The sequence below is a fragment of the Haemorhous mexicanus genome, chromosome 1 (genome assembly GCF_027477595.1).
Source record: "Haemorhous mexicanus isolate bHaeMex1 chromosome 1, bHaeMex1.pri, whole genome shotgun sequence".
NCBI lineage: Eukaryota > Metazoa > Chordata > Aves > Passeriformes > Fringillidae > Haemorhous > Haemorhous mexicanus.
In genome coordinates, this window is record NC_082341.1 from 32,715,610 (window position 1) to 32,737,518 (window position 21,909).

At 38.2% G+C, this 21,909-nt stretch overlaps 1 protein-coding gene across 4 annotated transcripts in view; it reads right to left on the reverse strand.

The window, feature by feature from the left end:
• The window catches only part of OSBPL3 (oxysterol binding protein like 3), an 82,941-nt gene that overhangs the window by 15,965 nt on the left and 45,067 nt on the right, over nt 1-21,909 (reverse strand). The window contains exons 4-16 of one of the 4 annotated variants that reach the window (XM_059845048.1): nt 20,182-20,298; nt 19,927-19,980; nt 19,624-19,737; nt 18,729-18,899; nt 14,916-15,042; nt 13,977-14,080; nt 13,740-13,832; nt 12,983-13,139; nt 10,441-10,571; nt 7,641-7,748; nt 4,750-4,884; nt 3,953-4,046; nt 703-953 (exon numbers count right to left, since the gene is read on the reverse strand). In XM_059845048.1, the coding sequence (XP_059701031.1) occupies nt 703-953; nt 3,953-4,046; nt 4,750-4,884; nt 7,641-7,748; nt 10,441-10,571; nt 12,983-13,139; nt 13,740-13,832; nt 13,977-14,080; nt 14,916-15,042; nt 18,729-18,899; nt 19,624-19,737; nt 19,927-19,980; nt 20,182-20,298 (1,656 nt within the window). Of the gene's footprint in view, nt 1-702; nt 954-3,952; nt 4,047-4,749; nt 4,885-7,640; nt 7,749-10,440; nt 10,572-12,982; nt 13,140-13,739; nt 13,833-13,976; nt 14,081-14,915; nt 15,043-18,728; nt 18,900-19,623; nt 19,738-19,926; nt 19,981-20,181; nt 20,302-21,909 lie in introns of all 4 variants that reach the window. The other 3 variants (XM_059845040.1, XM_059845057.1, XM_059845065.1) reach the window with 3 other exon arrangements.

The window sequence follows — 21,909 nt, forward strand, 5'->3', positions numbered from 1 at the left end:
GAATTTAGGGAGCTTCTAATCCTTTATTTATGGGCTTGCATATTAAGTAGCTCTTGTACACCTGGAAGCAGAACAACAAATGCATTTCTCTCTTGTTCTTTTGCCAAATGCAGAATTCAGTGTTCTGCACTGGAAGAGGATGACATCATTGTTGTACCCAACATACAGCATACAGCCTGGTTTTGAGATCCTGAACATTTTGGATAAACACAAAAATTTCAGAAAACCAGTTAATAAAAACCATGGAGCTCATTTAGTTAATATAAAGATATCACAGTCATGTAGGGCTGGAAGATCCAGCATCCCTATGAAGAAATGTGTTACCACATCAGACACCCCTGAAAAAGATCTATTGTAGCTTTCATCTTTGAAAGGGAACTAAGTTCAATCCCATCCTCCCTTTTTGCTGTAAATTTTTAATATTAGAGAGCATCAGCTGCAAAACAGAACTAAGCTCCTTCTTTGCTTAAACTTGAGGTATAGCAAGGTACTTGAGAGAGAGACTTTCTGAAAAAGCAACAGAAATGAAACAAGAAGAGTCAAAAATAGTGGCTATGTGAGTATGTACAGACATTTGGAGAGTTTGCCTCTCCGCTGAGAGAAACAAAACAATGGAATAGAACATCTTCACTTCTTCAGCGCTGCTTTTATGTTTATTCTCTTCTGTTGAATGTTCCTGAGTATTTGGAATCAGGTGTTTACCATCCGCTCGAAGGGGTTTGGCGTGCGCGCCGCTGTATCCAGGAGCTCGCTGTACTCCAGCTCCTCGCAGAGGCGCTGCAGCGTGTTCAGGGGCTCGTTTAACTCAACAGGCATGGCCACTTTGGAGAGATCCTTCCCTATGTTATTCCTCAGGATATTCCACAGGCTGATGTTACTTGTGTTAGGGCATGGAGCTGGCAAACACGTTCTCCGTTTAGAATTGCATCCGATTCCGCTTTCAGAAATACAATCTGAAAAGGAAGGAAGTGGCAGAACAATTAAATTTACATTTTCTTAGTTTCATCCCCCTTTGCAAGCATACATTAAAATGCAACCATCTTTCCTTCTGTCAAAACTTCCTTCCACCCACGAATCATTTAAGTATTTCACTTGTGGTTTGAAGATAGCCAGTTATAAAAATGACAAAATTAAGAATCACATTTTATGTACATTAACGGAAGTAAAATGCCAAGTATAAGAGATGCATAAAAATGACCTTCTTTTCCCTTAAAGTCTGCAAGAAAAGGCTCAGACTTTCCACTGAATTTGAAAGAGTAAATATTATAACTATTTTATTTGTAACAGAGATGGATTCCTATCTGTTTAGTGGATATAAAACCTCCTTCCTTGACAGACCTTCAATTAAGTTGACACTTCTCAGAAGGCAAGATGTAACTTCCAGATGCAAGGATAATAACTACTCCTACTGATCTTTTCCTACTGCTTTGCATACTCCTACCAGGGAAATTTACCATACCATGAATTTACATTCAAGCTTTTCCACATTGCTCCCCATAGCATTTAAACTTAACGATGTTACTTTGAGATATACCCATACATTGATGGAAAACTGAAGTGTTTTAAGGATGCAAAAGCTGAAGCAACTGTAGAGCTATGGGTTTGCTGAAGATGAAAAAAAAAAAAAGGACTCAAGTCAAGAGTCCTTGACATGAATATCTGAAGTCGGTGTTCCTGTATCAAAGCAATCAGAACAGGATAAATAGCTCTAAGTATGCCATGACAGGATTTGTAGCAGAATCCAAATAGAGCTACAAGTTTCCACAACAGGCACTAGTCTGAAGTGATTATTTGCTTAGCTGTACATCACTTTTGTTTCAGAGTGTGTTTGCCACTACAAGGACATATTTTATCTTTCCACATCCTCGGGAGCACCTAGGAAGCTCCTGCCTTAGGATCAGCTACTATCTGGGGTCACTCAGGCATACCCTCAGTCTGTCAAGCCCTGTCCTTTTCTGGCTTTCCTCACACTGCTCTGTGTCAAAGGAATTAAACCCACACTGGGCTGCACATCTCCTTCTGTGCTACACATGCCTGAAGAATCCCTGCCCTTAATTGCACTTAACCAGCACTTCCTCTTCTCTGCCATTGACATAAGCAGGGTATCAGCAGTGCTTACAGCAGTGACAAGTGACCACAAGGACAAACTTCTCCATGCCTGCCCTGCCTCCCAGCCCAAGCCTCACGTGGAACATTTAAAGGGTAATCAGCAGCCTCAGAGTTTTGAGGAAAGAGTTTCCATCTTTCCTGCCACTGGCAAACTCCAAGTCATAATACCTCATACGACTGAGTTACTCAAACAAGGTCAGGTGAACCATTTGCAGCCCCTTGCCTGTATCTTCCTTTTTACTTAAAAATGACATGGGCACTATGAGTCAAAAAACCGACCTGAAACAATTATACTGTTGAGAGTTAAGGAGCTCACTTCTGTGCTTCCCTATTGAAAGAATTTATTTAATATCAGAAGAGGTGAAAAAGAAGGATGTTCCCTTAGCTAACTCAGGAATGAGACAAATGCTAAAAACTTATCCTTGTTTAAAAGAGCTCCCAGAAATGGGATTTGGCTATGTCTTTCAACAGCTTCTGATTAAAAACAGGATACCAGTTGGCTCATTTACATATTCTGGACCAGTCCATTCATTGAGGTAAGCTGCTGAAAAACCAGAGTGGAGCAAGAACTTCAATACTCAGATACCAAATTTTCTAAGCAGTGAAGTTTGCCTAGTCTCCATTAGAGAAAGGCCCAGGCAGTTCTGGTTTGTAGGAGCTGTGACAGACAGGATGAATGCCAAAGGAGGTTTTATACATATGACCTCCAGTTGGAGTCAATGACTTCTGAGGCCAAACTGGACCACTATCAACATCTGATCTGACCTTCTACATTACAGTGGCCAGAGGATTTTGTCATAATCCCACAATTTATGGTGCAGCTAAAGCCCTGCAGGAGAACAACATCCAGTTTTCTATTATTGGCAGTGGCAGGCTGCCCAAAGCTCAGAAATAGCAGGTACCAGAAGCATGCAGAGGTGCTTCTTATACTGAAGAGCTTCAGTGACAGTCTTTGTTAAAAAATGATGAACTGCCACATTAATATAACTTTCTAAGGTCCAGATCATGAGATAAATTCATTTGTATTCTTTCCTATCTTAAAAGGAAAAAATTGAAATTTCTTCATTTTGAACAGTTACAGAATACATATCAAACTACCCAAGTTCATAGGAATCTGCTGGTTCTTGGAGATGATCAGGAAACAGCTGCTAGTGAGAAATCACTGTTCAGCATTTTTGAAGATAAAAATATATTGTTAGACTGGGATGAACATTGTGGTCAGCTGAAATGAGTTGAAGGCACAAAGCCAATTAGGTTGTAATGACCAATTCTTCTCCTTTTTTTGAGTCTCTTTCCATTAGGAGGACAAATTAGCATAGGTACTAACAACACTATCATGAGTAATACATGCAAGAAAGAAATTTTTATGGTCATGCACCAAAGCTGCCAGTGAGTAATTATTCTCATGTTCCTTTAAACACTGAGTTCTTCTAAACCAACAGGACTTCTGAGTGAAGTTGCTAAATTTCAGACTGAAAAAACAGTGTGACAAGGAAAGAAAACTGGTTTTAAAAAATGAAAGCAGCTGGGCCTTACTACTTTGAAAAAATCCTGTGGCCATGAGAAACTGAGAGAGTGGGAGCTGCATCAAAGAAGCAAAGAAAAGAGGTGTTTCCCTGCTGATACAGAACCACCATCCTGCTTAATCAACAGTGCTCAGAGAAGCAGATTAGCTAGAATCTGCTGTTCCAAACCAGTCTCAGTCTATACGAGAAAAAACACAGGCTTTTTACATCTCAAAGCCTAAAATATCAAATTATCTAGTAAGAGAAGAAAAAAAAAAATCCAAAACAAGCAGTAACAAAATTCTCAAAACATGGCATAAAAAACTCACTGAACTTACCTAAAGTTTGTCTTTCATTCTCCATGTCATTGCTTAGGTTATCTTCTGAGACATTATCACTGATATCACTTACATATGAGTCATCATCTGATACCTGAGTGTGGGGTGGGGAAAAAAAGTAAGATACATCACTCATTGAAATAATCCCAAATGCATGTGGACATTCTTACTCTCAGCTGCAATTATTGTTTTAATATAATTGAACTGTTCAAGCTGCCTTTCAGTACTTTAGAAAAGTACTACAAAGTCCTAAGAAGATGCATTTGAGTTTGGGAGAGATGGCTATAATTGAAATTTAAACTTGAGTTGAGACATGCTTCCTCTCCTTGGCTTCACAACTAAGAAGGCTTTCCTCATATCAAAAGCCAAGGTTTTTATGGAACCCGAGAGAGGAAACAAAGATCTAATATATTTCAATATGTATGACATCAGCCTCAAGGTACCTACAGGTACCACAAGGACAGGTAGCAGTAAGTATTTTTGTGGTGCAATTCCCAGGCATATATTCCCTGTACAATGACTCGAGGCAGCCTACAATGTCTGCAGTATCTGCATACAAGCTACTTAATTGCCATCTCCCTCACTGTGCATGTAAGACTTCTTCATAATACTTGCCACCCTTTACAGTGAAGAGACAATGACAACAAATAAATATAAATGGCATATTAATTTCTAAATGTTTTGAAAATTTAAATTTTCTGGCAGTCTTCTGATGTACAGTTAGCGCTCAGAAAGATTGCCAGTCAATAAACAGATAAGAAAATACATCTGAATGATGTAAATCTTCTTGCTCAGACCTCATTTTCTGAAGAACTAGCAGACAGCAGGACTTCCTGTGCATCAAAAAATTCTGTGAGAGAGTCAGCGATAGACAGTCTGCTTTCATTGGAGACCTGGTGAACCAGACCTCTGCCTTCCTCTCTTGAATTTTCCTGTTTAAAAGAAGAAAAGGTTTTGAGCAGGAAAGTAGCACAAACAACATTCATGCATGCATTTCCACAGTCTCCTAACTTGAAGGGCTGTAGAACACTGGGAGAAGATTACACATGCTTCTTTTCAATTTACATGAATGATAGCATATGTATCAAAGTGGGATTTAAAACCAAAGTAAAACAGACCAAAGAGAAGGAAAAAGAAGGAAAATAAAGCAATGCATATTGAGTAAATCACCTAAGGTGCTGCATGTAAAAATGCTTTGCCATTTGAATGATTTAGCAAGACATATCCAAGTGTATAATCAAAAAGCCCAAAAAAGAACAAAACTCCCATCTCTTTATATTACACCCTAAATTCACATTCCTTCCTGATCTTAGCAAATTAATTAATCTTTTCCTGCTCAAGTCTTGCTTAATGCAAAGCCTGCCGTAGAGTAGTCTACAAAATTCAGAGGGGAAAAGTTGCTTTGTTTATAAAGTATGTTTTCCTAGCTCTTTTTATTCCCTGATTTTCTGTGCTGTGTTTTGGAAATCATTCCTTCGTATCCCCACCTGAGATATCTCCATGTTACCCAAAACCAACATATTATTAAAGCCACGTAACTGGAATTGATCCTGATAGCCTCTCCCATGGAAGCACTACACAGATCATTGGTGTAAGCAGAGTTCCAACAGGTGGCCTGGGAAAGGTGGGGTGGCCAGTGAGACTTCTCATTCTGTGGTGGCAGTAAAGAAGTTGGAGAAGCTTGTGTGCTACTGTTTTCCCTGATAACTCCACCAACACAAAGGAAAGGAGCTACGCTGGCCCAAATGAGTGTAGTAACTGCTCTCAAATTTTCTGCATGAGGTGCTTTACTAGTTTATAACCATGACTTCCACATCGTAATTTTGCAGGAATTGTAGTATTTTATTTTCAGAACAACATAATGAACAACCTGACAAGCCCAGAATCGAGCTGACAAACCTTTTTTCAAAGCTTTTCTGTTGGTAGGTTTTGCCGTGGTATGGAATGTTATTCGGTACACGCTGATAATGGTGACATGGAAACAAAACAAACTGCTATAAAAAAAGACTTGAAAAACCCTTCCTTTTACAGCAGGGATAAAAGAGAACCTCGACATTGTTCCTCCTGGAGGAAGGCAGTTATACTAGCCTACAAGTGAAAAAAACAACAACCTTACACACATAAGCATTGCTACTGGGATTATTTCCAATACTATTTTGAATCTGAGAAGGAAAGTGAGCAGGAAAGACTCATAAAAAAGCATCAGGTTTATATATCTAACACATAAGCTTTTTCTTGTTCCATATTCCCACTTTGGCATGGTGAACTACAGTTAAATTACCCAACAGACAAACAAAACTTTTCCCTTACGCAAAGGCTTGGGCTACTATTTTATACTGCTTCAATTTTCACAGGTGGATCACAGCACCCAATTTATCATTTAGTGACAAGTTTTGTGCAGTGGCCCTGTCTTCCTCAAAGCAGCACTACTGTATCACAGTCCTCACACAGCCTTAAAATGAAGCTTCTCCAGTATAAGTGATTTCATCCTCAAGTTCCATCCCAAGCCATGCCAGAGGGAATTTGTGAATGCAACCTCCAAAGGACCTTCCGAAAGCTATTTTTGTTGTGTGTGTCTCTTTGTGTGTGTATAGCACATAGCACAAGATTCAAAAATAACCCATTGTCATTGCAAGGACCTCCACTGAAAAAGAAAATAACTCCTGAAACGAAGTAACAACGCATTAATGCTTTTCTGGATAGCAGTTTAAGGGCTGTTCAAATTCTCATGGGTTTTAAAGCAAAAGGCATCAGAATGATCAATTACCCACAGGAAAAAAATCCCAAAACTGAACAGCTAAATATGACCAAAACATAGCTCCACTACACCAGAACTGAACCAGAAGCAAACAGATGGAATCTGTTCTGGAATGACTAAACTGCCTTTAAAAATAAAAGGAAATAATTAGTTACATAAAAGCCCCAGCATTTACGTGCACTCAAGTTCTAATGAAAGATTTATACTACAAGCACAGCAGAGGTTTCTGTATGAGTTAACATTTAGGAAAATCCATCAGAAATAACACAGTTCTGGCTTCCCTCACTAACACCATTAACACCCACATCTTATGACCTATAATTACACCCTTTTCACATGCATTCTGCACTGAGCCAAAAAGCTGTCTGAACATCAGTGGAATTTCAAACCAGCTAACTTGATGTAGAGGAGTCCCTGGCTTCACACAAAGACCACTAAATGGCTGAAAGGGCTCTTCTGTGTCCCATTAACTTTGATCCTTTCTTGGAAATGTCTGGTAATTGTACTAAACCTTACATGATCCACACTGGTAGCCAACACTCTGGGCTAACAGCACTTGGATAGGTGACAAAAGATCTACATGACTTAACAAAGGATTAAAAGGGCAAGAGAAACAGTGGCAGGAGGGTGACAGGTGGCAGCTCAGTACATGCTGAATGAGAAGCAGGCAAAGGGAGAACACCAGGAACCAGTAGCAGAAAGCAGTGGAAGATGTGCTCAGGAAACCTGCTCACAAGGCAAGTCTTTGAAATCAAACACCACACAATGCACCACCAGAAATGACTCACAACCAGGAAAGCAGACTGGCTTTGCTAACACACCACACCACGGGGGAGACACCGAGAACAGACAAGAGGCAGCTGTGCAGCACTGTCTAGATGTAGGGGCTGGAGGAACAGGACATCACTGAAAGAGGAAATCCATACCCACCTTCACCAAATCTGGGCTTGATTTTGCATTAGATGCTGAATCAATGATCTTAGATTCGGCATGTATTCTGCGTAACCGGTCTTTAAGATCTGTGTTTTGTGCTATTGCCTGGAATATTTAACAAAAATATTGGGGATATAAAGTTCTCTTGAACGTGGCTTTATTGTATAAAAAGGGGCAAAGACTATTTAAAGTGTAATATAAAACACCACCACATCCTTTTTTTACTGGTTCAGTGAATCCTTTATTATAAATGCTTCAAACCTTACTCCTTATCTGTCAAATTAAAACTGTTTTTTTCTAATGTGAGGAAACAGAGACATCAGTTGAGGAAAAAAGTCAAAGATGGCAGGGATATTTTTCTTTTCAAACTCCCTTCCTTCACCCCCATCTCCAACATAGCCTCTCTCAGTGTTAGTTCTTGCCACATCCAAAACCATTTGATTTTCCCATACTGGCAGTTTCCTTTGCCTTTCAATGACAGAGAAACAAGATATAAATTCACACAGCTAACAGGTACAACTCGTGTCCTATCAGATTATAATGGCAATGGTCAGAATAAAAAGCCTCTACTGCAAACTCATGTTTGTTACATGTTATTTACTTATTCTGGATGCATCTGATAGACAGATGTCAATTAGAGTAGACTTGTAGGAAGAGAGCCTAACCCTGCAATGAAAATGGTTCTGAAATAAGGGATTGTATTATTAATTTTGGAACAATATTGAAGACTTACATCCCATTTTAGTGATCTGAATCAATACCAGGATGTGGAGAACCCTGCTGTTTACACATCTACTTTATCCCACAAATGCTTCTGCTTTTGGCAGTAATTTGTGCTGGAAATTCTCTTGGGTGCAGGAAAGCCAGTAAGCTCAATGTGATTTCTGGCTTTAAATATATGTGGTCTGAATTTGCCATAAAGGTATATATATCCCTACTGTGTCAAATGCTCAGCACTGTGTTAAATCCTCATCAAGCAAGAGCAAAATACCTCTCCTGTAATGATAATTTCCCATTTTCATTATTTGCTACAAAATGTTTTCTTCTTTCTGCTGGCTTCTTCCTCCCCCAAAACCAGAAAAAATTGTATCTTTTCCCATTCTGTATTTCCTTTTCTGAGAATGTGTGTAGGTCAAGGATACTATCCTAATGAGGGAGAAGCAGAGGCAGATATGCTAGTTTTGTGGTGGTTTATCCACTTTAAATCTGCTCATTTTTCTTCCACTGCCAGGCTGATGGGAGCAAAACAGACTTATGTTTGACAGCTTTCAACCTGTAAGTGAATTTTTTTTCATTCCTCCTGTACAGAAAACAAACTAAAATGAACAACAACAAACACTAAGCTAAAGTCATTAACACAAGACTCTCTCTTGCAAGGAAGTCTAAAAAAATATGTCAGGTTTATCATATCCATGCTTCCAAATGTTTTCAAAGGAAGTTTATTCCATTCTCCTACAGGATCTCTGCTGTACAGGGTGAGAAAATTTCTATTGGCATGACATAACAGACCTGCAGATTAAAAAGAGCCCTTGTAGGTGATTACCCTGCTGAAACAGCCAAGGTTCACAGATGACTTCTGGATGGGCTACAAGACTGAGTAAGCATCAGATAAAACCTAACAGAATTATTTTTTACACATGTACAGGATGAAGATGGACAACCACATTTCACAGCCCAGAAAACAAAATAATTCATGCTAAACTGATTGTTCACTAAGCTCAGCAATCTTAAAACTGACTTTCTGATATAAAATGGTAGACAAATAACACTGAAAAAATAAAAGTCACCTATTCAAATACCAGAAGTGGAACATCTGAAAGCCAAAAACAAAAGGAGTGCAAGTGAACAAGTACAGTTATTACACACCTTCAACTTTCTCTAAACACTGTGGAGACATTGCAGTCTCTACTGGTGCAGGCAAAGAGGCATGTCATACTCTTAAAAACTGTGATCACATGCAGCTTTTGTAAAGCAAAGGGAAGTTTTCATACTGAAATAATTCCAAGACTATCTACATCACACTGATCAGTGCCAGAAAATCTCTCCTGCCCCTGATGTGGTGTTTGCAATAAACTCTGAAATTTTAATGCCAAGATAATGATAGCCCTCATTGCCCTGGAATCAGATCAGTTTTTAAACATGACCAAGCAGAAAAGTTCTGGTTTCTACCAATTACAGAAAGGACACCAACCAAACCCCCACCTTTTTAAAGAGCACAATCTCTTGTCATTTAGAACTCTGCCCTAATAGCTCTATTGCTGCTTTTAGAGGACTGAGAGATAATTGAGGCTGGAAGTCAATATAAACAAGTTGTACTTGAATTTGCTTTGCAGTGTCTAGGTGCAGCATGGTGAAGCTCTAGTGCATTAGAAGGGACAGCTGAGTGCATTCAGCCACCCTCACCTTTGTTTTATGCCAAGTCATACAGGGAATATCTGAGTGCTGTTTAGGTAAAAAAAAGGAAAAGGAAACCTGCAACCCATCAGAAGTGAGTAGTAGCATGTTGAGAAAGAAAGCAGATTCATAGTCACAGAGCAGCCCTCTGATTCTCCATCTCAAATGATACAGATTAGACTACATACCTAAATCAATCCGTCTATCAAACTCCAATGATTTGACAATACCTTTAACATTTAGCAAAGTCTCTGAGAAACATGATCTAGAATAACTTACTATGATTAAATCCTGCAAATTTTAGCACGCAGCTGACACTATAGAAACAGAAATTAACTACTCCAAAATTTAAAAGTAGTATCTGATGACAATGAAGCTTGGTGAGCTTCAGCATGCCACTTACAGATGTTAAGGCATTCTTCAAGCCCACTATTTGTGCAGATGGAGATGAGGATGCATCGTACTCCAGCATCTGCTTCAGCTTTTCTCTCTCTGTAGATATGGTGCTGAAAGCTGACCTCAAGGTGAAGTAAACTAGAAGCATTTAATAAAAAGTGACAGTTAAAAACAGCAGCAGCCAATTGTATACACACCAATTACATAAAACTCCAACAAAGCATCATTTATGGTGACAGAAACAAGAATTTAGGTTGAGAGATCCAGGGTGGGTTACTAGAACCAAGTAATATTAATCAAGGTTATAGGGTAGATTTTTTTTGTAGGAGACATGTTTATGGTGAAGAATACTGTGTTGACTATACTAGCCACAGTCAAAATTACTCTGACATTTGTGACAGATGGCAACAAAGCTAACTAACCACATCTGCTCTTCACTTGCTTTTGTTTCCCAATTAGCTTGACTCTTTGGATGTTCATGACTCTATTCCATATTCCTCTATAAATTCCAGTGGGGGGGGGGGGCAGGCAGGGGAGAAGAAGAGATGAAAGGGAAAAAAAAAATCAAATAGAAAAAAAAAAAAAAGAAAAAGGCAGCTATAACACATATTGTGCCATAGCTATAGGGTTAGTAGTTTTCCCACAAGCAAGTCAACTGTGGTGTTATGTTTTGTTATCTCTTTCTGTGATAGAGAAATTTCAGCTTGTTAGATGATTTAGTGACTCAAAGGGTCAGATCCTGAATGATGTGCACGCTGTGCTGCTACTTCTGCTCCTTCCTGAGGCACTATCACCAGCCCAATACATTTAAATCAGACAACAGATCATGCTATTTTAACATCACTAGAGGGGGGTTTATAGGGGAAATGCACTTTTAGAATTTTTTTCACCACTATGACATTGCATCTTCTCTTTAACCGCAAGGAATAAAACTTTATTTGAGCAGTGCTTGTCGGTGTATGTTTTCAACATTCATCTGACTGGAGGATTAGAGGACTTCTGAGGACCTAATCAAGCCCTGTAATATAGCCATGAGACCTGCCAGTGCAAAAGTGAATCCATTTACAGGGAAATGAAGATAGAAAATCTGAGCGTGGATGCATGAGAAGGGCAAACAACAAGAAATCCCAACACTTCTCTCTCCTAATCATCCACTCTGAGTTAACCTGAATCTTCATAATTTCACTGAGTAGTTATGTAACCCACTTTAGTCTTCTGAAAAATTATTCTTAAGGTATATTCCAATACTGCAAACCATTACCAAAGCTAATTCTTATACTATCCAAAGAAATCTTTAACAGTATCACAGGGTGGGGAGGGAAATATATCCACTGTGATCTATTCTGCTAGGCTTTCTTTTATATGTAGATAACATGACCAGAATCTTCAGTGACCTTCAATGACATTTAATATTTTGCATACTAACTTTGTTTTTCAAGAATTACTGCCTACTAAATGATTAGTGTTACATTTTATTTAATTTGCATCAAAAAGGTGACACAAGAGGTTTCTCCACTACTTTTTCTTGGAATGGGGGTGCTATGAAGTAACTTCAGAGAAAAATTCTTTATCCTCTTAGTAAAATGATTCTGCAGTCATTACAACAAAGTTAATTGTCCCTTCAAATGTGTGGATCAATCTAACCAAAATTTCTGTCATGGACAATTCCAGTAAGATGATCTTGAGTAGGTGATTTCTTTGCTCTGCTTAGCAGCAACTTTTCCCACTGCATCCCACCCTCACTTCTTCTCTTCTTCTGGAAAACATACGTCAGTTTTGACTATAATTGACTTTATCAGGTTTACTACTTACATACATTCCTTACATAACAGAATCAAGATACATCAGCACCAAAGGGGAGCAGCAAGCAAAGAATGCTTATTGATACCATCAACCATTACTGTGTGCCAAAGGGGGCAAAGCCAATCCTCCCAAAAGCCTTTCAGCTATAAATGCCCAAGTGCCTCCCTCACCAAGATCACTTAAACAATAAAAATGTTTCTGGTGCGAGGGTGATGGAACAAAGCACTGGAAATGAAAAATGATTTTGAGGGAAGAAATATTTCTAGTCAAGCTCCCCCTCTGGCTGCTTTGCATGATTTACTCTTCTGTATTCACTAAAAATAGGTTACTACCATAGCAACCTTTGCATCACCAACAAATGTTGACTCTGAACCACAGTGAAGCAGCACACAGAATATAGAAACATAAATGTGCCCATATGCACAGATATGCATGCAAGCATAAGAGAGTAAAGTCTGCTGTATTTCTAGCAACTGATTTTAGGTATTTTACCTTTTGGCAACTAATAAAACAATCTAGGCTTTTAGCACATAAAACAAGGGGTAGTTCTCTATTAAATAAAAACTGTAAAAAGTGGTGATTAAGCCACCTTTTTCAAACGACTCAGGATCTCAACACTTGCAATTCCTCAAGGAAATTAAAGGAAGGGTGTTTTCTAAACAATAAACAGGAAGCATTCTCAGAAGTCATATCATTATCTAAACTGGGATGCTATAAAACCATTTTAAAAAGACAATTTCATTTACCTTTGTGTGCAACGTGAAATAAGTCCTCTTGCATTTTAGTAAATTCTGATGATGTTTCAGAGCCATCAGAGTAATTTTTCTCCTCTACAAAATCTATTGTAGATAAGTTTGGATTGGAAGCATGCAGTCTCATAGGGGCAGAAAATACTGAAGGCACCTGTAAGTAGGATAGTAATTTGTGATGCTTTTATAAACAAAATAAAATTTTGCTTTACTATGCCCACTTGGATTTCATGCTGGAGACACCAAAAATGAAAAAAATTACTGTCAATTATCAATAAGCTTTGAATGATGATGACACCTGGCAAATGAAACAGAGATACGACTTCACCCAAGGTGCCATAATGGGAGATTGCCAAACTCAAAGAAACAAAGCCCATTGAGAGCTGTTACATTTGCCAGGTTATTTCCCCCCACTCATAAGTATCTAATCACATGGCCCTGGATGCAAATGTGCACAAAGCTATCTAGGGAATTTGAAAAAATCTGTACTCATTAAAAACAAACAAACAAACAAATTGGAGAAGATTGACAATGGGTAAAAAGCATGGCCAGTGTCCTGAAGGTAACAGGACAGATATTCTATTGCAGATATCAATGACATCACATTTGTGTTTTGTCTGATATATTACCACTTAAAATGAGCTAACACAGGACTCTGCTTAAAAAGGATTGGTATTTCCTTAACTGGTCATGCCAAGAAGTGATCAATAACTAAGGTTTGGAGGAAGGTGGGCTCTGAAAGGACTCAAGTTACCTGTAACATTCCTTTAGCCTCTTTCCCAACAACTCTGGATCGCCACCTCCTGTGTGTTCTCTTTTCCTTCTTTGGGCTTTCAAAAGGTCCAACCTTTTAACAACACACAGGACAAAACCAATAGAGACTGCCATAAATCCAACAACACTAAGAAACACCTCGATTCTTTAGGATTTGGTGTTATTTTTTGGAATTGTAAGGGAAAATAGTTTTTGGTTTTGTTTTTAAACAACAAACCTGCATAGCATTTATAGCAGGCGCTGAATAGGTCCTGTGAAGAACGTCCATGCTCTGTAACAGCTGGTTCATTTCCAGTAAATATGTGTGACAGTTGGAGAGGTCTGTTTGGAACAAGAGAATATTTTCAGTTGCCCTAAAGTAACAGACACACTGACAGTTTTCTTTCTTTGCCGGTTAAACCTATTTTGATTACAGCTAGCTTAAGTTATTCATTGACTAAAAGCATTAGACTGCTGGATAAAATGATTGTATCCTATGGCCAAGTTTAAATTCAAAATATTGAAATGCATCTATGTGGTGTGTATAATGATCATGATATCTTCTCCTAGCTGGATGCAGAAAAATGAGAATAATGTGATAATTTCTGCAGTTTGAGATTTGTCAGAGCTCCTCACAGTGAGGGTAACAATGCCACAGGCACCAACACTGAATTGTACATTCAGACCTAGAGGTGAGGCTACTCTGCATTAGAGATGAAGCTCACTGGTAGATAGAAATCAAAAAAATAAACATCACACAGACATTGCCAACATGAGAAAGATCTACCTGCTCTTGGGAAAGCATGAAAGTAGAAGGTGACTTTGAAGTACAAAGACTTAGTGCTTTTTAAGTTACTAGGTTTTGGATACTTCCCTTTTTCCAGCCTAAGGATGTTCAAATCTTACTACTGAACATGATGTTCCCATATAAAAGAAAATGTACTGAAATGCATTGGCTTCTTGAAGAGCTGCCCACAATTGATACCCCCACATCCAAAATTACCAGTTCTTTTGCAAAAAAAGTGAGTAACCACTTAATTGACAACCACATCTTTCCTTCCTCCAGTTTCAGAGAAAATTGTAACAGTAATGACTACTTAGTGCATCATGCTCTCATTGTTAAGGAAAGACTAGGGAAAATATTAGGCTACTTTCAATTTTCTTCAAATATAATTACCTCTTGAGCATTTTTCCATGTCTTCAGAGGACTGTAGCCAAGATGAAATCCTGGACTCATTACTCGAAAAAGAAAATGACAAATTACCTCCAGTTGACATTGAATTCTGTTTGGTCAAGCTGCCTGCCTGTTCCAAAGAAGAACAAGTGAATTGTTAACACACAATATTTTAATGTTTTATGCACAAATTCTGACAACCAGCAGCTGAGGACCGTGATCATGGCCAAGGACTGAAGGCATCAATTGCATGGAGGGGAAGAAGTGTATGATCTAGACTAGGTATATAGTCATTGAGCACAGTGGCATGGTAACTAATGTACCTGCTATCCACAAGCAGCAGAAAAACTCCAGGAACAATGAACATTTGCTTAAAACTAAATTTTGAGGAAGGGAAAAGTTCTGCATAAATTGAATCCACTTAACACAGTCTTAAGCTGAACCAAGGGAAATACAGGTTGGATATTAGGAAAAAGATTTTAAAGAAAGAATGATCAAGTACTGGAATGGTCTGCCCAGGGAGGTGGGGGAGTCACCAACCCTGGCTGTGTTTAAAAATAGATTGGATATGGCATTCACTGCCATGGTTTAGTTGAGGTTTTAGGGCATGGGTTGGATTCAATGATCTTGAAGATCTCTTCCAACCTATTGATTGTGTAAAATAATTAAAGTTCCATATCTGAAGAGGACCAAATTCAGACATTCTGTTCCTCCTCCACGCTTCCTAAAGAAGCCCCAAAAGTAACTCAGATGTAGCACATGCATTTGTTAATGCTATTTTTCAGTGTAAAAACAAGACATCATTTAAAATTTTGGCACTAGATGTCATTTAAAATTTTACACAAGTTTGAATGACTTCAGCATGGATTTAGCTCAACAGTCCTTAATGCAGGGATGGCCATACACCTTGTCTGGGTAAAGAGTACCCTTTGACAACACCTCAGTAAACATTTTCACACTTAGCTCAATTACAGCAGTGCCCATCATCAGATGCTCCAAGAGGTGATGGGAATGCTGTGTAAGAGCTAACTGAGGAGTATAATTAAAAAGTTTCCAATGGGAAGAAATTTTTACCCAGTGTTATTACCAGTTGATTGTGGCCTATAATGCTGTTTTCTTCTCTGATGTAACTACAAATAATAGCCATTGAAATACCTAATTATTTGTACATCTTATTAAACCTTTCATTTTCAATAAAACCCAGGTCGGGAAGATGCACAAATCACATGCTTTGTCAACACCTTGTTAATAATCAGTTTTAAACTGTTTCATCCTAGTGCCTTTACATAGCCATTTTACTCATGGTAAAATTATGACTAAATTGTTTGGCTTTTCTCTGAAGCATACAATTTACAAACTTTGTTACAACCTCCTGCTCACCTTATATCAGAACTCCAGTAGTGCTAATTTTAAATCTATTAATAAGAAACTTCATCTACATCTCACTCAGCTGCAGCTTTCTTAGTTGCCCTTTTTAAGTTTACAGCATAATCACCAACCTAGGTTCAGAATAAAATAAAATGCACCATCCATGTGATGTCATTTGGTATTTTGCCAGTATGCAATAGCAATAAGCATCAGTGAGCACACTTGTTTATAAATTAATCAATGCAGCTTAGCTGGCTTATTCCTACATAAAGCTGTCCGAGCTTTAGTCATATATTTAGACATCTATGTACACACACATATATGTATGCAAATAATAATCTCAGCACCTTTAAAAGCACAAGTAAACTGAATTTAATGATGAGCAATTATATTGGCATTTTGTGAACCAATTCCACGTTTATCTCTTCATTAACTGGCCTCACCTAACCGGCTTTTCCAGAACTCATATAAGTGAGATGAGCATGAGGAAAGAAGGAAGTAGGGATTGCCAGGAAGCAGACAAGAGAGAGCTTGTGTAGCTCCAGTTTTCATAGTTTTGCTTTGGATCAGCACAGTAAAGCTTTAGAATCCAGGAATTCCGCATAAACATGTGTAGATACCTACACCTGTCTCTCAACAACAATTAAAAAAAAATGTGAAAACCAATCAGGTGCTGCTAAAAGCAAATAAAATGCAACTCAAATTTCACTTGATATATATTTCTCAAAATAACCTAAGTGCTGGAGTGATATCAACTAACACCAAGCTAAGGCTGGTGCAAATTGGCAGACTTCCATTTAGCTTGAGCACAGCTAAGGTGATTAACTGCAGCTTAAGAACTATCCCCTTCTATTTTTCACATGAAAATAAGTAGGGCTTCTTTGCAGTGCAAATCTGGATTAATAGTCTGAATTAAAGTCTTTCATGCCAAAGAAGAAATTGTTAGTTTCCTGACAGTAAGCAATAGATTTTAGATATGCTGATCACATAGGTTTCCTTGGTTTGGGTTTTTGGGGTTTTTTTGAGGGCACCAGCATAAATATACCACGGACTTTACAATGTTCCACTTCTGCCCTTGATATCCCCCCCCACCCCCCACCTTCTATCCCTGCTGTCTTTCAGGAGAAAATAACTGAATGTCCATGGGAGATTTGCCCTTCCCTTGCAGCCAGTGCCTCAGGAGAGCAGGCTGTCAGAGCCACGGAGCTGCTGCTGGCACACGAGGTGCTGCAGACCCTTCTCTGCAGAACAGCCTTGTTACCGCAGGGTGAGTTATTGTTCCTCCAGCTGCCCACTCACACAGACGCCCTCCCGCTCCACCACGGGCAAAAAGCTGTTCAGACACACGTCTGTGTTTGCTAAAATTCATTCTCAGTTACAGGATAAAGTGAGGAACTGCGGGTATTGGGGAACAAGCCTGTTCAGATCATAAAGTAATTACAGCAGGGAAAAGCAAGCCTTGGGTGGAAGGAGAACAAGAAGGGCATTGCTGCTTAGGAGTCATTCTGGAGCTGACTGAAACAGTTACTGGATCTCAGTTGTAGTAACACAGAACAGCTTTTTCTTTTTGATTCTCGAAAGCAACCAGTGATTCTACAATGGAGCAGAAGAGCTGCTTTGGGTGAAGGTCAGCCAGTCAGTGTACAGACAGCTCAAGGCACAGAGGCTGTGTTCAGGCACAGAACACACACCATCTTCCATGAAACTGCAAAGAGGCCATTTATGGGGTTGGACTGAGCATTTGTCAGGCCATTTGTGAAACTAATTCACAGACTTCACCAAAAGAGGAGTACATTGCTGACTGGACCCATCCAGACCCCATACCCACCTACAGCATTGCCCTTGGATTGATCTGAGTAAAGCTTCTGCCTCAGTTTAAACATAAACAGTGGTCTTCTTGTATAATCCCTTGTCGATATAATAGATATATTGTATATTTTATATATAAATATGTATAAAATATATATTCCTTGTATTTATAATTTATTGTATAATAGTGACTTCTTGCATAATTCCTACATACTCCTTAGTTAAGTAAGCTTCATTCATGTAAAAGGGGAGATGGTTTATAAGCTAAAGGATATACAGCAAAATGCTAAAGGGAAAAAAAATACCTAGCTGAATACTCTTCTGTGACTAATATTCACCAGCACATATCAAATATTGATATATGTCAAAAATTATGAGGATTCTAACCCAATAAACAGTTTTGAAATTCGCTATGAAAGTACAATTTACTGGTTTAAAATAGTGAAAAACTACTAAAAATTTAACAACATCACAAAGGAAACTGCTCGGGTGTAAATCAATAAATAATAAATTTTCCTCTTGACATTTTAGAACATAAGTGCCACCAAAAATTTCCATCATGCTCTTTATTTAATGAACACAAATTAGACTAATTTAATTCCTTATGGAAGCTCATTATTTATAAATAAAAACTATTACCTTTCTACCTGGTGTAGAATCACAGAAACCTGGGACAGAGTCTGTGGTAGTAGACCCAGGGAAGAAAATGTTATTGGCGTCGTGGGGAAACATGGAGATCTCATTCTGGCGGTACATCCTGTGGTGGCGAAGCTTTGCTACCCATTCATCAAACAGCTCCTGGGACTTCACCTGCACAAAATTTCAGCGTGGATGACACTCACATTCAAAATAACTAACAAAGAAATTATGGAGTTTTGTGCTCATTAGACAGCTAGCCTGGCTGACCTTTACTGGCAAAGTATCAGGAAAGTTTTGCTAAGGATGCTCCTACCAAAATGCACATTATATGAGCTTAGGCATGACAGAAAATCAATCACAAGATAAAGTCACGGAAAAAAGTAACTACAGTTAGTAATTATGCCTTCCAATGCAGAACACAGTACTAGAGCAACTTGCAGATTTAAAAAACCCCTCAAATTTGAATAAAGCCCCTCATATTTATCATTTCTTAATTGCCATAGTTAAAGCTAGGTCAGTGTTTAACTAATTACAAACAGAAATTTGATTTTGTTGATGAATTCCAAAACAATTTATTCTGCAAGTATACTTGACCATGGAAAACACTTCTTATAGATAAGGCAAGGATGAAGATGCTGAAAATAAAAGCACTTAGGCAAGAAATGAAAAAAGCACTGCTAAACATCAGGCTTCTGTTCAGAACAGGGTTACTGATTCTGGGCCCTAAAACAGTGCAATAAGATCTCTCCAGTTATTAAGTGCAAACTAATCTGATGAGACTAAAAAGTTATTAGTGCAGCTGACAAACCTCTTGCTATGAGAAAAAAAGGTGCTCCAACCTACACAGCTAATGGAGTAGTTTGGGAGCAAGGTTATGACAATCTTGAAGGTTTACCTTCAGGTGGTATATCTGCTCCTCTGTATCCAAATCTATACACTTTGTTGATTTCTTTACAGACATGACAGAAAGTCCAACATCAATACAGCCATGAAGTTTTCCTCTCTCTATCTGCAAAAAAGTAAAAAGTAAAACCACAATCACTCCAGATGAAAGCAAATGGATAAATATTTCTTCCCCTCTCAACCTACTGTTTAGAACTACTGAAAGCTCTATTTCTCGTTGCCAACAGTAGAGGATTTTTGTTATTTTGGACACTTGTTACTTTGTAATGGCCTTAAAGGGTTTCAGATCACTTACATCAGCTCGGCATTTGGAATACTTCAAAATCCCTCTGTCCAAAAAGAAGTATCTCTGTAACAGAAATGTAGAGAATTAAAACCAAACAAAACACACTCAAAAAGAAAAAGCCACAATCAGAAAAATAGCACAAACACATCCTCCCCCCTTCCATTTCCATGCAGAACATTTTCTCTGCTCTTATGTAACCTTTTTGTCACAAAACCACACCAAATAAGTCCTACTCAAGCTTTCAGATCCACATTCCTTTCCCACCTTGTGCCAGCCTTTCAGAGGCCACTTCCTCTTTTTCAGCAAGCAGCCCTCCTGCTTCTGTGGCTCCTGGGTACAATTCATTGCTCCCCGGAGTCCTTCCACAATTTCCCAGCTGTCCTGCTTAAACAGAAAATCCAAATGTAGATCTTATTTCTTCCAAATAACTGAATTGGTAAGAGAGATTCAAGAAGAAGAAGGCTATAAGAAAAGAAGACAAAACCCAATTGATGTTGAAAAATAACCAAGGTTCCATTTGACACTTTGTTATGTATCATCAGAGAGATAAGGTTCTTTTTAATTTTGATGGAAACGATACCATTAAACAAAACACAATTTTTATATCACCATACTTCATTGAATTTTTTATGTATCTTTTCCTGCACATACATACACACAGTGCATAACCATAGCATAGTCACAATTTAGGAAAAACCTTCTGTCATCAGAGACAGAAAATATTAAAAGGATAGATTTTGTAGGTTATGAAGCAAAAAATAAGATATTAAAAATGAAGATCTTTTATATAAAACTCTTTTGTTCCTCAGTAACTCAAGGTTTTGTGTTTGGTGTAAGTTGCAGCCTCCCTAAGGAAAAAATAATAAGATAAATCAAACTAACTAAAAACAATTTTAAAAAGCCGTGGAAGTAACTCAAGTACTGTGAGGAATATGACATAAATGGAAACTACAAGAAAAACAGAAGCCACCCTTCATCAGATAAAAGTAATTAAAAGCAAATCTCTCTTTTTTGCCACCAGAAACTCTTAAATGAAAGACCCTGCAGCAACAAACCAGAGAGGAGTCTAAATCTCATAGTATTTTTATAGCTTTTATTTATGGAACAGCTACAAATGACAATGTAACATGAGCTTCAAGGTTTCTGATGAGAGATCTCATGAATTATTCATTGCCAGGATTTGGCAGATGTAGCATTATAAAAAACTGACAGGAAATGGTATGTGCTAGTACCATCCCCTTATATTTGAAAAAGATAAAGAATACTTTAATACATAGAGTATAATAAGAGAAAAAGACTAGTATGTAGCACACTAGGGAGAAGAGAACTATTCTAGGTAGGTAAGTACTCATCATGCTCCCTGTAAGATACATAGAGAAGTATTTCCAAAAAGAACTTGGCTCCCTCAAAAAAAAAAAAAAAAAAAAGAAAGAAAAAAGGAAAAATGAAACAAATTTTTTAAAAAATAAATCAGCAAGTATGCTAGCTGTCCTCATTTATCCATCTTCAGAATCCTTAAAATTCACCTCTATAAACCCAGAAAAAGATTACATCAGGTAATATGCTCATTACTTGTGTAATGAGGCATTACAAGCAAGCCATCTTTGAAAAGGCATCTAATAATTCCACCACACTGTTGGTGGCACTCCGTTATTTCTGTTATTTTCCTTGTGCCTCATTTAATAGAACAAACTGGTAAGCTTTGAGTTTAGTCTGCCACACTCACCCCACAATGAGCCTCAAGCAGTGGAAATGTGGGGCTGAGCAGCTCCTGCCAACCAACACCCTCCAGACCATCCAATGATGTTGTACTACCTCAACACAAGTCAGAAGTGCAGTTGTCCTAACCAAAATTTTTATGAGGGAATTCATTTTGTCATATAATTCTAATTAAGAACTAACAGCTACAGCTGTGAGATTAAGAAAAATGTTGTGCTAATAGTTTTGTTTCTTTCTTCTTGAAAGTATCCAGAGGAACTTAGAAGATGCTCT